At 39.8% G+C, this 15,176-nt stretch overlaps 1 protein-coding gene across 12 annotated transcripts in view; it reads left to right on the top strand.

The window, feature by feature from the left end:
* Positions 1–15,176, top strand: part of CNOT1 (CCR4-NOT transcription complex subunit 1) — a 60,511-nt gene that overhangs the window by 23,676 nt on the left and 21,659 nt on the right. For 9 of the 12 annotated variants that reach the window (XR_014229100.1, XR_014229101.1, XM_082320736.1 and 6 more), the window contains 10 exons: positions 71–222; positions 4,816–4,966; positions 6,332–6,533; positions 6,928–7,074; positions 8,221–8,345; positions 9,197–9,483; positions 10,830–10,908; positions 12,179–12,409; positions 13,742–13,882; positions 14,863–15,042. Coding sequence is in view for 10 of the 12 variants with exons in the window: in XM_082320736.1 (XP_082176862.1) it covers positions 71–222; positions 4,816–4,966; positions 6,332–6,533; positions 6,928–7,074; positions 8,221–8,345; positions 9,197–9,483; positions 10,830–10,908; positions 12,179–12,409; positions 13,742–13,882; positions 14,863–15,042 (1,695 nt within the window). In the remaining 2 variants the exon portion in view is untranslated. The remainder of the gene's footprint in view (positions 1–70; positions 223–4,815; positions 4,967–6,331; positions 6,534–6,927; positions 7,075–8,220; positions 8,346–9,196; positions 9,484–10,829; positions 10,909–12,178; positions 12,410–13,741; positions 13,883–14,862; positions 15,043–15,176) is intronic. The other 3 variants (XM_082320744.1, XM_082320741.1, XM_082320740.1) reach the window with 2 other exon arrangements.

Raw genomic sequence — 15,176 nt, 5'->3', positions numbered from 1 at the left:
TGCAATTGCCAAGTTTGAAATAGTGGCTTGGATGCAGTTTGGGAGATTAAGATAACATTTTTTTCCTCAGGAGCCCTTCATCCAGGCCTGTATGACTTTCTTAAAGAGAAGATGTCCATCTATCCTGGGTGGCCTTGCTCCAGAAAAAGATCAGCCCAAGAGTGCTCAGCTTCCTCCAGAAACCTTGGCGACTATGTTGGCATGTCTGCAAGCTTGTGCTGGGTAAGGATTGTATTGCTTACATTGAATGTTTAATCTGTTTGCAGCTTGTTTGCTGGCACATGGTCACAGCTGGTTTGAAATTTCACATGGAGAATGGGGTTAATGAGTGTATATAAGCTTTCAGGGATAGATTCAGTAGTATGTTTAATTTTGCACTGAAACTTCAGTGGTAGGCTAGGTCACAAGAGCTTGAAAGAGTGTTCTTGTCTGTATACTCCAACAGATGAGGTGATCTTGGTAACTGGGGGATGGCTGGTTAGTCAGATCCTGGGTTGTTAATGACTAGATACAGGGCTGTAATTTGGACAAAAAGGAATACAGGCCATAACTACAGAATGGGACAGCATCTTGGAAAACAGTGACTGCATAAAGGATTTTGTGATTGTGTGAAGCAAATGCCTCTGTGGTTATTACCCTAGCAGAAAAGGCTAATGCAGTCCTTGTGTGTAGGAGATGTGGTAAGTAGTGATTGTCACGTAATTGAGACTGAAACTAGATGTGTAGCTTCTGTTGGCTTCGAGACAGTCTCAAAGTAGTCAAAGGAGGAAATATCTAAGATCTTTTTGCAGATCAGATTGTTTAGCTGAAATCCAGAAGAAAAAAGTGTGGGTCCTAGAGAGCTGTTATATCTGCTGGAGGGAGGGGTAGACTACAGAAAGGCTAATGGAAACTGAAATTGGACAAATCAGTTTTTAAATACTGTGTTCACACTTAGTAAAAATGACTTGTAAAACATTTGTGATGTCACTTCTTAATGCTTTCAGATCAAGATGGTATTTAACTGCAGCAATATTTCAAAGATAACTGCATGTAGCATAGTGTGACATATGAGCCAGAGACTGAAAGCTGGAGATGGTGCTAGTTTTGGTGTTAAATTTTGACACCAAAAGAGGGTGGCATGTCCGAATGCATGTTACCTGATCTAAGGCTTATATTGTGTCACTTGGCTTAGCCAGTGTTGTTTTGAAACATAGAAGAGACTTCTTTAAAGGTACCCAGGATGATTCCTGGCTCTCATGTAGATGCTAGGAAATGAGTATCAACACAGAATTGTCACGATGGGTATTTGAACTGGAAGGCTACCTGTAAGGGTACCTTTGAGGTACCTGTAAGATTTTTAGGAGAAAGAATTCTGATTTCTACTGGTACCTGTGCAATTAAACTTCAAAATGCTGTTGAAGTACTGTTTCTGAAATATAATGGTCTAGCACACCTCTTGGACTGAAAAGATGGCTGTTATTTTTCAACTTGAAGTGCATCTTCTGATGCTGTGGTTCACAAATTAACTTAGATTTATTATTTTCCATGCTACCGTGTCCAGATTTCAGAGATTTAATAGTTAACTGTAGACTTGACTTGCATCTAATGTTACTGTGTTCTGAATCTTAATGTGTTACCAAGTTTTATTTATTCAATTAATTCCAAAAGCCACTAGTTCTCTACTAGCACAATTCTCTCAGCTTTTGGTTTCTTTTTATAGCTACTTGTATTCCCTTTTATGCAAGAATGTGACCTACTTGCAGTCATTTTCCATTAGTTATTCTCTTTGAGCTTTAAAAAGAAAATGCTTGGATTTCTTTCATGAAGGAATTGCTTTGATTAGCTTAGGTTTCAGTCACGAATGGAAGCAGGCGTTGTAAAGAGTAGAAGAATAAAATTGCTGTAAATATTAAATACGTCTGGGAGGGTAGTTCCACTTCACTAGCTGAAGTCTACCATCTAAATCTGTTGATTTAGGAGCCTGCTCTTTAATTAGGCTGTAGCTATTTCTTGTTCTGTTTTGTGTCCGGGGAGACACTTTTCTTAGCCACCAGGACCATGCATGTTCTGAGACTCTTTATTTTTGGTGCAACTTGTTTATCGCTGGTGAGCATTGTAGTTGTGGCATCATGTAGCAGTGAGGCTTCAAAAAGAGATAAGTGTTCCTTTTATTACTGAGTGTTTTAAAAATTAAGTCAGGGTGATTGCAGGCACCACAGGCTGACCAAGCATGTGATTTGTTAACAAACTGCTTATGAGGAGTCCTCCCCTCCAAGGAGCTGCAGTGAGTTGAGAGGGGCAGCAGTGCCTCTTCCATGCAGTTGCGTCCAGCACAGTCCATGTGTGTCAGCATGGGGAGCGGTCATTCCTTCTCAGTCCCTGCCTTAAGAAGGGAGGAGGCTTCTGCCTACCTGTTCCTAGGTGAATGAAAAGCCCTTTCCTTGCTTTGTAAAAATGGGTTTAAAAAAAAAGCAAGAGAGGTGAACTTGTTATTCTAGCAAGCTGAAGCATCTCTTAAGCTGACAGTTTTGTTCCTCTAGAGCTGGCTGACTGTGGTCCCTGGCTCTTGTCCTTACTCATGTTTCAAAGTTCTCCTTCCTGCAGCTTTCCCCTAGTTCTCTTCTGGGAATGGCACCGATTAGGTTAGATGCCTGAATATATTTTTACACAGAACTTGAAAAATATGAACATTTTCTTTAAGATCTAGTTACAATTCATGCTCACCTACTTCTTCACATCGTTTACCTCAAATGCAGGGTTTTTTTTTTGTGAAAACCTGTGGTTTTGCACTATCTAAAAATATTGTGATGTTTGCATCTTGATACAGCAGTGTATCTTTTGATATGATAAAATGTTAACCTTCAATGTGTCTGGATGGCAGGACATAATGTTAGTTGTTTGCTCCAAAGCACAAATGGCCTAACTGGTCACTGTAAGTATCAAACTCTAGGACTGTAAGCCTGTCTTAGTCTTCACTGTGGGCTGCCATGTTATCTATCTACAGCAGATTGGAATTTGTTTTACTAAAGTGTGCTATATTATTTAAGCATAAAGACTGCAAATTTAACTGCTACAAAAAAGGGGAAGGCAAAAGATTGGGGGTGGTAGCCATGTGTGAACTCAGCTCTTCAGTCCCCAGTCCTGTTCCCTGGTTAGCTGCAGTGCTGTGTGAGCTTGGAATGCCTCCTGCATCAGAAAAAAACTGTGCTGCTGGTTAATTGGTCATACATACATTTAAATGTTGAGATTTCTGAGACTGTGGCATTGGGGTGTAGGTAAATACATATTGCAGATACTGAGCCTACCATGTGCCATGCTCAGAACTCTGTCTTCAGGTATGGTTGCACTTTCTCAAAACAGAAATCCCTTTGCGGTTTTTTTTGAAGGTAGGTTTCCGATTGCTTTTTGATACACACCCCTCAAGCCCCTTCCCTTTAAAGTCTTTGACACTAAGCCCTGGTGGGAATATGTTAAAGCATTTAAAGAAATCAGCTTGTGAAACAGTTGATAAAGTGTTTGCTGCCCTGCTCACCCATGGTATCTCCTCAGATTCACCTGTCTGTCTTGGGTGAGCTTTTACCCACACTTCATAGTGGATCTTGGCTTTGGAGAACAACTGGAAGCCCTTAACTCTGTGTAGCCTGTAATGGGATACTTGCCAAAGCTGAAGGCTGATGTGCACTTTGTTTTCCTGCCTTAATCGTCAGGATGGTTCCTCTTTCTTTCTTTTTCCCCTCATCCCAAAAGCTGTGCAGTTGTAAAAATTGAGTTAAAATGAGGAACCTCCAGACAAAGTTAACAAAGCAACAAAGCTGTGTTGGTATAGTTGCACCATTACAGGAAGGAATCTGCTGCTTTAGCTGTCCTCACCAAAAAGGTAGAACTAAAGTTCAGGAAAGCCGTAAATAATTGGCTGTATTTTCCAAAAGGAGAATGTTGGTGTTCTGTTGGTACGTTTGTGGTTAGGTATGTCAGCAGCAGAGCTGGCTTTCCTTCCAGTTTGGGAATGTGGCAGTCAGACATGGAATACTTTGGAAAGAGGTACTGACTGCTCTCAGTTGTGCAATGACTACATGCCTAAGTTTGAGTTTTCTGTTGGCTTTTGATTATTATTTCCTTGAATAGTTAGGCTTCCTGTCTCTGTTTTGTTTTAATGTTAGTGCGTGAAGCATGTCTTTTAGTTTATAGACAGATGAATTTTAGTGAAGCAGGTGGTGGTATTTACTTCTCATCCTTTTTTGTCTTTGAGTGCGTAGCCCAAGCTTTAGTCATGTTGTATCTCCTGTTTTGGAGAGACCTTGTGTGTAACGAGGTTCAGAATGGGAATAATCATGAATGGTGAAGTCTGGCGACAGGAAGGAGCCTTCAGGAGCAGATTTGAACAAAGGATCATAGTATCACAGTTATTGTGCGTTACAATTCATGCGGCTGAGCTGTATATAGCCCATAATGTGGACAACAACAGACAAAGACTGTTATAGATAGTCTGTTTTTCCAAGGACTGTTGGAGCCATGTAGGTACATATCCCAGTTTTCTGTAAGTCAATACCTGCTGGGGTAACTGTAAAACAGTATTTGAATTACTGAAAACAAAGGAATATTTGGAGATGAATTTTTAAAACTGCAGTTTAAAATTTTCTATCAAAACAGTCATTTCTCTTGGGACTTGCTCTAATGCAGGATTCGCAAATAACAAAATGTAGCTTCTGCTGGGATTGCTTTGCAACTTCTATTAGCGTAATGTGGCCCCAGTTTCTGTAGGAAAACCAAATTAATTAGGGGTCTTGGTTTAATGAATGTTACATGGCTCACTATCCTACTTCTCTGTTCTAGAAGTGTTTCTCAGGAGCTGTCAGAGACGATCCTCACCATGGTAGCTAACTGCAGTAACGTCATGAACAAGGCCAGACAGCCACCACCTGGAGTCATGCCAAAAGGACGCCCACCCAGTGCTAGCAGCTTGGATGCCATCTCTCCTGTACAGGTAGACAAATAATGTGCTGCATTTTTAGAAGACGGTGTTGATTTAGCATTAGTTCCGCTGCACTATTTGAGCTCTTTCAGCAGGACTGAGTAAAACATCATCTGGCTCCCTTAGTTTTTATGTTTGCATGTCTAGATAACTTATAACTACAGAATATTGCCTGAGGGTTATAGTTCAGAACTGTCTTTCACTTCACAAATGTCTGTAAGAAGTAACTGAGGCATAGCAGAATGGGAGCGCTGAAGAGGGATAGAGACTTGGTTTATTTAAAATAACTGAGGGTTTCTTTTAAAGTGCTAAAATTTACTAAGACTTTTGAGAATTAAGCACTGCCTTTGAACCTGATGTGTCTTGTTTGTAGCTTCACGGGCCAAGCAACAGTGCTAGAGCGTAAGGACTTGTTATAACTGGGGCTCTTCAGCTCTCAACTGAACTGCTCTTTTAAAAACAAGGTACATTTAAGTTACTCCCTGCCACTCATCATCCCTTCCTCCTCTGGGAGCGACACATTACAGACAGGTTTTGCTTCTAGCAATTACATTCAATGGCAGATTTTAAAATGGTAAAAACTTTGTCACGAGAAGTAGTGGCAATTCAGCATCTAAGAATGTCTGAAGCATTGGTAGATTACGTAAACTAAATACAGAGAGCAGTTTCCTTGTAAATTGTTACTGTATTGAAGTTGCTCATCAAATGTACCAAATATCTTGGCAACCTGCTGCAGATAAGTGATGTGAACAAATAGAGCAGCAGATGTTAGTCTGTAGCCATGCTATCTTTTGGGTAGATAACATGGTTTTCTGCTGTTCCTAGTCAGGAGCTCTTAATTTATTGCTTTGTCCAGTGGTATAGTGCCTTCCCTCCTACTCATCACGTAGGTCTTAATGCTTTTTGTTGGAAGACTGCATTCAGGTATTTAGCTGTGAAAAGTAGACTTAATGGGATCCTTTAGACAGTCAAAAATACTCTGTAAGCTAGATATGAAATAACTTTTGTAAGTCTTGGGGTGAGTCTGAGGTCACAAACAGCAGAGCGTAAACTGCTCTAGTGTAAAAATCTACACACCACTTCTTATAAGCATTTACTGTTGCGTTGCACTTAACTAGAGACTATTGAACAATCGACCTTTCTGTAAAACCTCTGATAGAATAGGATTTTATGGGATTATAGAAGAAAAAGTGAAATCTCATTTTGTAGACAAACTGATCTTTTGGGGTGATCTGGATTACTTCAGAATTTAAAGTCACCATGGAGAAAAACTCTTTTTAGGAATGTTTTTATATGTAGCTGCCTTTATACAAAACCTGCCAAAAGCTTAATTGCGGTTTATGGATGTCTGTGTATAATCTTCCTTTCTTCATTCAGATCGACTCACTTGCAGGAATGGCATCTCTTAGTTTAGGCGGCTCAGCTGCTCCTCATACCCAGAGTATGCAAGGCTTCCCTCCAAACTTGGGCTCTGCATTCAGTACTCCTCAGTCACCAGCAAAAGCGTTCCCCCCGCTTTCAACCCAAAACCAGACAACAGGTTTCAGTGGCATCGGAGGACTCTCTTCACAGCTTCCAGGTACTGCTATCTGGGTGGAGTGGTTTGTATTTTTGACGTATCAGAGCTAAGGCGCTGTTATTGCTATGGTTGGAAATACTGGACAAACAGCTGTGTTGTGTGGGAGGGAATTTACACAGTCCTCGCTCCTAGGTCACTGCTGAAACAGCACTTCAGACTGTTGCAGCTGCAATAGGTAAAAAGTTTGAGAGTCAAGAGGGTGAGTGTTTTGACAGATTTTTAGCAGCATTCTTTTAGATTGGGACAGAATTGAGGAACTGCTTGAGATAAACCTGCTTGATATTGGATAGTTAAGAGGCTCTATAGCTCTGAGTTCTTAAAATGGCACGTGCTGGGAGTGATAAGTGCATACTGTGAAGGGTGTGACTGAGATGACCAGTTGTTTGCTTTTCAGTAGGTGGTCTTACTACGGGTAGCCTGACTGGCATAGGAACTGGAGCCCTGGGCCTTCCTGCGGTGAACAATGACCCATTCGTGCAAAGGAAGCTGAGCACATCTGGACTGAACCAGCCTACATTCCAGCAGAGTAAGATGAAACCTTGTAAGTGGTAGTGTTGTCTGTGGCTGTGAAGTGTGACTGTGGTCCGCAGTTAATCTGCGTTTCCTTCAGGGGAGGCTTGGATCTGTAGGTGGTAAATGTTAGAAATGTGGCTCTTGTATTATGCCATTAGTCTGAAAAAGGTGCTTCTGAACTTCTATACTAAAAGCTTGCCAAGTGGCCCGGGGGGTTGGGGATTAAAAAAAAAGCTGTTAGTGTAAAAATAGAACGTGTTACAGATTTGCATGAACAGTGTGTTTCTGTGTCCCTTTTTTGTCATGCTGTGTTTTGAACAAAAGTGTTGTCCTGCTCTTTACAGAGAATTGTATGCATCTGGTAAGAGGGTGTTTTTTGTTTTGTTTGTAACAAGGTTAAACAAAGTTACCTGGGTAAGGTCCTGTTGCAGCAGAGAACTTGACAGGTGAAGCAGTGAATTAGACTGCAACATTGGAAAGAAATAAGACTAACATAAGTTGGTGGGAGTGTGGTTTTTGGAAGGAATAATTTAGTCCCTAACACTGAGCCATTATCCTTAACTCATTTATGCCTCTGAAGTATGCTCACAATGACATGTTTAAGCAATCAAATGTTGCCTTTAGGAAGCATAGCCATATGCTAAACCTTCAGCATTGCTGTTACTACGTATCTCAGTCTGCTTTGATAGCTCCTTCATAAAAGGAAAGTTACTGATCTCTACATATGTACAGTAGAGGTGGCTGTAGTGACCACTGGTTTATATTTTTGGGCTTGAGCATTCAGTATAAACTTGGTTGAAGCTCACTGGCTGGCCTGAAAGTTTGTGTGAAAGTTTGTCTGCATGTTAGTGTTGTGTAGCATGCTTTATTCTAGTCTGGTTTGCATTCATTTAGTTCAGGTGTCAGTTGAGGGTAGCTTGGGATGCAATGGGTTCTAGGAATATGACAGTATGAGGTTAATTCTGTCTTAGGATTCAGTTCTTTTGCATAAATATAACATTGAAAACAGATTTTTTAAATAACAGTTCCTATCTACTAGAGACATTAAATATCCTGCTTTTCAGGAGAACCAGCAGGTTTTGTATGGGTTGGTGGAAGAGTTGAAAAGGACTAGATGAAATCCTGATTGCCTGAAGTTGTTCTGAGCATGATACCTCTTCCCTTTTTTTAACAGCTGACTTATCTCAGGTGTGGCCAGAGGCTAATCAGCACTTTAGCAAAGAAATAGATGATGAGGCAAACAGCTACTTCCAGCGTATTTACAACCATCCACCACATCCAACCATGTCTGTAGATGAGGTGAGTTCCCTTCTGTAGCAGTTGCATCACCTGTCCAAAGACTTGCTATAAAGTTGATAGTAGTTATTCCTTCATGTATTAGTTTTAGTGGAAGATAATAAAGGGCTAGTGGTAGATGCTTGCAGCATTGCTTTTTTGCTTGGTTGAAATTGTGTATTTCTAAGGCTGCATGCCTTCAGAGTAATCTTGCAGCTGATCATTACATTCAGCTTTGACTTCTGTGGACTGCAGACTTTAGATGTCTAATTAATGCTCCTAAAATGATGCTAGGTAGAGTTCAATGTGGAGTGGAAGCTTGTGTGTTCAAAATAAGTGCTAAAGTGTGCCTTTAAACAGTCTGTATAACTTACACTTATCTTGAATATATTTGTTTTTAAAGTGTCTAAAAATGACTACGACTTCTAAATATATAAAAGTGTCCTAAGTTCTACCTTCTGAGCATCGATAATTATTTTGGTTAGTCTCTACGAGAGTAATTATCAGCCTGATATACTTGCTCCTTGAAGTACTTCAAATTTACTTTAATATATTTGTGTGGTTATAAATTATGGAAGACACTGAACATTAATTTTCATTTTTCTAATTTTGAAGCAATGGAGTAGGCAGTCACAAAAAAGTTTTATGTGAAGACAGTTACTTAAAGGGGAGAAAACTAAAGTCTGAAGAGGAAGCTCATTGTAGTGATAGAGTGTTTACTGGCTAAAATGAGATTTTCTTGCAGCAGTTATTTTGTGCTCTAGCTTGTGGTAGTGCAATTTACCTTAGGAGGTGCAAGCTCTCTTGAAACCTGAAGATGCAGAAGGGCTGAAATAAAGCAAATCTGTTGGTAACAATTTCCAATTTCTTTGCAGGTCTTGGAAATGCTGCAGAGGTTTAAGGACTCCAACATTAAACGGGAACGAGAAGTGTTTAACTGTATGCTGAGGAACTTGTTTGAGGAATACCGTTTCTTTCCCCAGTACCCAGATAAAGAGCTGCACATAACAGCCTGCCTCTTTGGTGGGATAATAGAGAAAGGACTGGTTACTTATATGGCATTGGGCCTGGCCCTGCGCTATGTTCTTGAAGCCTTACGAAAGCCTTTTGCATCCAAAATGTACTATTTTGGTATTGCTGCACTAGATAGATTTAAAAATAGGTGAGTGTGTTTTTTTGTAATACTTGTAACAGTACATGTGATGTCTTGTTAACCTTGAGCCTGCTCTAATTATGCAGTACAAGATTGCTTATATGTGTTAGAAATTTACGCTTCTCAACTTCAGGATTACTTTAGAGATACGCTGAGGTGAAACAAAATGTGCTAATGTGCTAGTTAAAGGGTGGCTTTTTTTAAAATCAAAATGTTCAGTGCAGTACCTGTATAAATGTGGGACAAACTGAGATGCTGAAACTACTTAGCGGACTTTTTAGAAAAATAATTCAGTGAAGCGTTGACTGAGATGAAGTTGTCAGCTTGTTAGAAATGGGGTGAATGTAATTACTCTTTAACAGGTGCATTCTAATGGAGTGCTATTTGCACTATTCATTACTGAAAGACTGGCTAGGAACTAAGCTAAGGCTTTGGTTTTACACAGAAATCTCAAGTGTGGCAAAAAGTATCTCAAAAAAAAAAAAGCTTTCTCAAAGCTTTTAATGGATTGCAGATGGAGGAAGCTCTCAAGGCAGGTTGCAATAGTAGGCAGGTTTGTACACCCGTGGGAAAAATCTCCATTTTGGAAGAAGGTACTAGAACTTGAAAAGTATTAGAAGGCTTCCTGGAATTATTTAATGACTAGGAATGTTTGGACTTGAAGTGTGGACTCATAAGCAAGGAGCACGTAATCTTCTGTCCTTATTCTCCTTTTATAGTTCATCTGCCGTGCAGTATTTCATCTGTAATAAAAGGTGTTGCTTGCAGCATTTATAGTTGGATAATGTGTTGTGGAGTTAGCTGAACAGAATGAAGACACTTAAGAGTGACACACTTGAGACTTAGCCACCATCTTACTCCTTCTGTTAAGAACCATTTTAAGCAGAACCTAAAGATTTTACTCTCAATGAGTATTAACAGCATCTGGCATTCATAAGTAGCACTATAATAATCAGCGTGCGTAGGTGAAGCTTCTGTCTTGGGTGTTAGGGGCAGTCTGTGCTGTTTAAAATACACTGAGCCAGACTACAAATTACTTATCCAATAATCTTATTGCAAACACTGAATATAAATGCAATTGTGTGCTCAGTCAGAAGTATCGAGATGTAGGATAAGATGAGTTGCTGTGAGTAAACCTTGTGTTTTGCTGTAAATGAGTTCATTTCAAATGGGTTTAGCAACAAAAAGTGCTTTGTAGAAAACGCTTTGTTTATAGCACAGCTGCTGTAAGCAGCCCAGAAGTAATTCTGTGATGCCATGTGGGAATGACATACCAGTGTTATATTTGTATTTCTCTGTAATACTGTTTTTGATCTGCGCTTATGCTTCTGACTAATGCGTATTTTGTCTGACAGATTGAAGGACTATCCCCAGTATTGTCAGCACTTGGCTTCTATTAGTCACTTTATACAGTTCCCGCATCATTTACAGGAGGTGAGTGTGTGTGTATTGGCACACCAGCTTTCTATGATTCTAAATTCTTTTGAGCAAATTCCTGTTTTCCTTTGGAAAAATAGTCTTACCTGTTACAATTTTGGACAATGTACTTCCACAGAATCAAGTGCCTTTTCTTAAAGGTTTTGCTGTGGGATGGGGTGGGCAGGTGAAGGTGGTTATCTCCTACCTCTTCTGTTTCCGTAAATCTGTTTGGGTTGCTTATGTTGAAATAGCTGCCTGAATATAACTGCATGATCAACAAGTGCACATGGTCATGCACAAAGCTTTTAAAGTGTTTCAGTGGATTCATATTCCAGTCCCTTAATGATTTGCAGTTTTCCTCTGAAATAGAGGGCATTCAGCTGGGTTTATATGGTTTCATTCTCCAACCTGCTAAATTAATCCAGATAAAGGTGAGAAAAATTTAATTCCTGAATGTCTGATCAGAGTAATGGAAATATCCTGTAGTCCAAGGAGTAAAAGCGGTGTTGATCATCTGGTGTCTGCCTTGAAGTTTTCACTGGTAGAAATACAGAAAAGCTAATCCCAGAGGTAGAGCTTGAGAGCATAATCTAAATAAGGAAAAATGTTCAGCTCTAACATTAAGGCAGAGAGGCCATCTACCCAAAGTTGCCAAGTCCAATAGCAGTCTGTTTCATTAACAGGTTTCAGACCGTATCCCTTAAATGACTGTGTTGTCTGTTACAAATTTCTGGGTAAATGTATTGCAGTGGGGAAGATACTAATTTTCTACTGTGGAGCTACTTTAGAGGATGTAAAATCTTAAAGTTGGACATCTCAGAATTGTGTTTTTGCTTATTAATTGTGAACTTCAGACTTTACTGTTGCTATGTAGCTGTAGGAGTCCTTGGGGAAGACTTCTTACATGCTTTGTAGCCAGTTTCCTGATACTTGCACATTTCTCTCAGGCTCTTTCTCCTCTTTTGCTCTGCTGTCCCAGGCCTTCAGGGATGGGGGTTTCTGGGTAGTGCTCTGTAAAATTTTAAGGATGTAGAGTCTCTTGACACTTGGCATCAACCTCTTGAGGTCAGAGGTAGAGCTTGAGGCTTGTCTCCAGTAAGAAAGTAAGTAGTGACAAGATGTGCTTTATAAGGGTATTCAGCTGCAGCTGGCAGATTCCCTTAATGGCATTAGTGTCAAGTATCTTAAAGATTGTTGGCAAACCTTTATACTGCTCATGCTAAAACTCAGCCCATAGTTCTGTCGGGGTGTGAACTTTCGTATGTGCTTGTTTACCCTGTTTTAGTACATAGAATATGGACAGCAATCCAGAGATCCTCCTGTGAAGATGCAGGGTTCAATCACCACCCCTGGAAGTATTGCACTTGCCCAGGCTCAGGCCCAGGCCCAAGTTCCAGCAAAAGCTCCTCTTGCTGGCCAAGTCAGCACTATAGTAACCACCTCAACCACCACCACTGTTGCAAAAACCATTACAATCACCCGACCAACTGGAGTCAGCTTCAAGAAAGACGTGCCGGTAAGCATTCTGTGACTCTGGTGGGCTTACTGGAGAAGCAAAGGAGTTAAGTTGCTGATCTGTGTTGAGTACATGGAGAGAAAATCAAATTTGATTTCTTTACCACAAGTTTTCAAACTGTGATCCCTATTTTATATCTGAAGCATGTAACCTTTTCAAATATGATCAACATATTTGTCAAGAAGGCATTTTTGATCATGAAACTATAGAATTACTATGGTGTCAAGTAGAAATGTGTTTATTGAGGTTTTAATTATCAGGACAAACAGAGTCATCGTTTCTGCTAATGATATACAGTAGGACTCTTGAAATCATTGGCAGCTGCTCTTCTGCTTGGGGCTTGAGAATACTTGCTGCACACTGAATCACATTTGCCCTAGCAGTTTTAACTGCATTAGGTTTTTCAAATCTTTAGTCACTTACATAAACACAACTCGGAACTGCTAGCCAGAGTTATTACAGGGTTGGCAGATTGATAGTATTGGCTATTCCACAGAAAGCATTGGGGCACACTTGGTCCCATGTGCATGCTGAGGATACATAGAGCTGTTACTGTATGATAACTGATGCACTGTAAAGTCAAGCCTGTCTTGCTTCCTGGTACTGTCTTTGTATAGTTCTCTTAAAAGAAGCTCCTGAAATTAAAGGAGGTGAAAGCCAAAGGTAGCTGAAAGTTGTGAACAACTCTTTGGGTTCATAGTGTAGCTATCAATGTCTTTCACACCTGATTGTCATGTAGATAGGTAGTTGTTATTTTGAGGTGTTTATATTGCCCAATTTTAAACTCAAGTCATGAGTGATATTTAAAACTGTATCTCCTCTCCCCTTAATTGCAGCGTACTAGGTGCTAAAGCTCTTGGGTGTAGACCTGCAGCTGTAGGGACATGGGTCACATTCTGTTGACGTAGAGTTGGCATGCTTTCTCAGAAATGAAGCTCTGGGATTTCTCCTTCCCAATTCAGCACTGAAGTGCTCCTGGAGACTCACTACTGTACTAAGTACTGCTCTCTACTGTACTATGATTTTCTCCAGGCTAACTGTATGCAGGCTGTTAGCCTAATGGGTGCCATTGCAGTGGCACCTATTATATATGAACGTAAATGCTAGAAGTTTTTTGTACAGCAGTGTTCTTCTGCTGAGTATTGATCATTGTTTGCAGAGTTAAAAAAAAAATCACTTGGCTTCATTAAAGTGCTGCTGAAAATGAATCTGAGACAGTAGATGTCACCTGACAAAGCTCAATTCTTTTTTCGCTTGACAAAATAGAGCAGAAGTTTCTTTTGATGTTGCCTCTAGGTATTGTATGTTGTTAACTTGTTGTTCTCCCTCCAGCCTTCCATTAATACTACCAACATCGATACATTGTTAGTAGCAACAGATCAAACTGAGAGAATTGTGGAACCTCCAGAGAATGTCCAGGAAAAAATTGCTTTCATCTTTAATAATCTATCTCAGTCAAATATGACACAGAAGGCAAGTATGGAAGAACACTAGTAAAATGCATATTTTTTTTTTACATACTTCTGGAAATCCATTCTAAAGTGGTGGGTGATGATTTTTCTGCAGAAATTCCAACTTGCAAAAAACTAGGGAGGAACACACTTTGAAGAAATAGTAGTTTTCAACACGTTCTACTTGAACCCCTTTGAAGATGCAATTTTTCAGGGAAAGGAGAGGCAGGTGAAAGAAAGCTATTCTTAATCTTGCTTTCTTCTACAAGTTTCCTTGTTTCCCTGTAGCCAAGTCCTTTGTACTATGGTATTATAGGTCTGTAATGCTTTGTTTTCAGGACAGCACTTCTAGCAGATGCCTGGAATAACTGCTGGATAGTCCTTTCTGATGTTTTTGTCATTTGAAAGGACTGAAAAATACTAATGCAAGTTTCTGAAAAAACATTAATACAAGTTTGAACAAGCATTCGCATCATAAATGGGCTGGGTACCATTTGATATTGCAAGGTTAAGCTGATGGACTCTTGTATTTCAAGCTGAAATTCAGGGACTTTTTTCTGAACTAGTAGAAATCTGCAGTACTGCTGCCAACTGAGATGGCTTTAACATAAGATGCCAACACTTAATTTGCTGTTATCTGGTAAAAAACTGAGAAGTGGGCAAGAGGTAAACCATTGTGTCTTGCTCACTTTATGATTAAGTCCTTACTGGTTGACTAGATCTTTGGATAATGAGACACTGACTTCAAAGCTATTATTTAAAAACAAACAAACAAACAAAAAACCAAAACAAACAAACAAAAAAACCACACACACACACACACACACACACAAAAAAAACCCAAAAAACCAACAACAACAAAAAAAAACCCCAACAAACCTTAGCATTAAAAGCAATTGACTGAATATGGTTGAATCTCTGTTGGTCAGAGCTGACACCAGAAGTTTGTGGTCATCTTCTCATATCTTCTGTGGTGTGCTTTTTCCTCCTGTATGGAGACAGGTTGAAGAACTGAAGGAAACAGTGAAAGAAGAGTTCATGCCTTGGGTATCACAGTATCTTGTGATGAAGAGAGTCAGTATTGAGCCTAATTTTCACAGCTTATATTCAAACTTCCTTGACACACTTAAGAATCCGGAGTTTAATAAAATGGTTCTGAATGAAACCTACAGAAATATCAAGGTGAGTAGTCCAAGTTTTCTAATACTTAAGTAGATTTAAAGGTTTAAGTGTGCTGTTCTCAGGCTGTTTGCTTACTGTGTTGCTGATCTTCAAATATGGAATTACCATTCAAAAATCTACTTGCTGGCTTACAA

This window comes from Platalea leucorodia (assembly GCF_965183815.1).
Source record: "Platalea leucorodia genome assembly, chromosome: 8".
In the NCBI taxonomy this organism is placed as follows: Eukaryota; Metazoa; Chordata; class Aves; order Pelecaniformes; family Threskiornithidae; genus Platalea; species Platalea leucorodia.
This window is presented reverse-complemented; position numbering and strand designations above follow the sequence as displayed.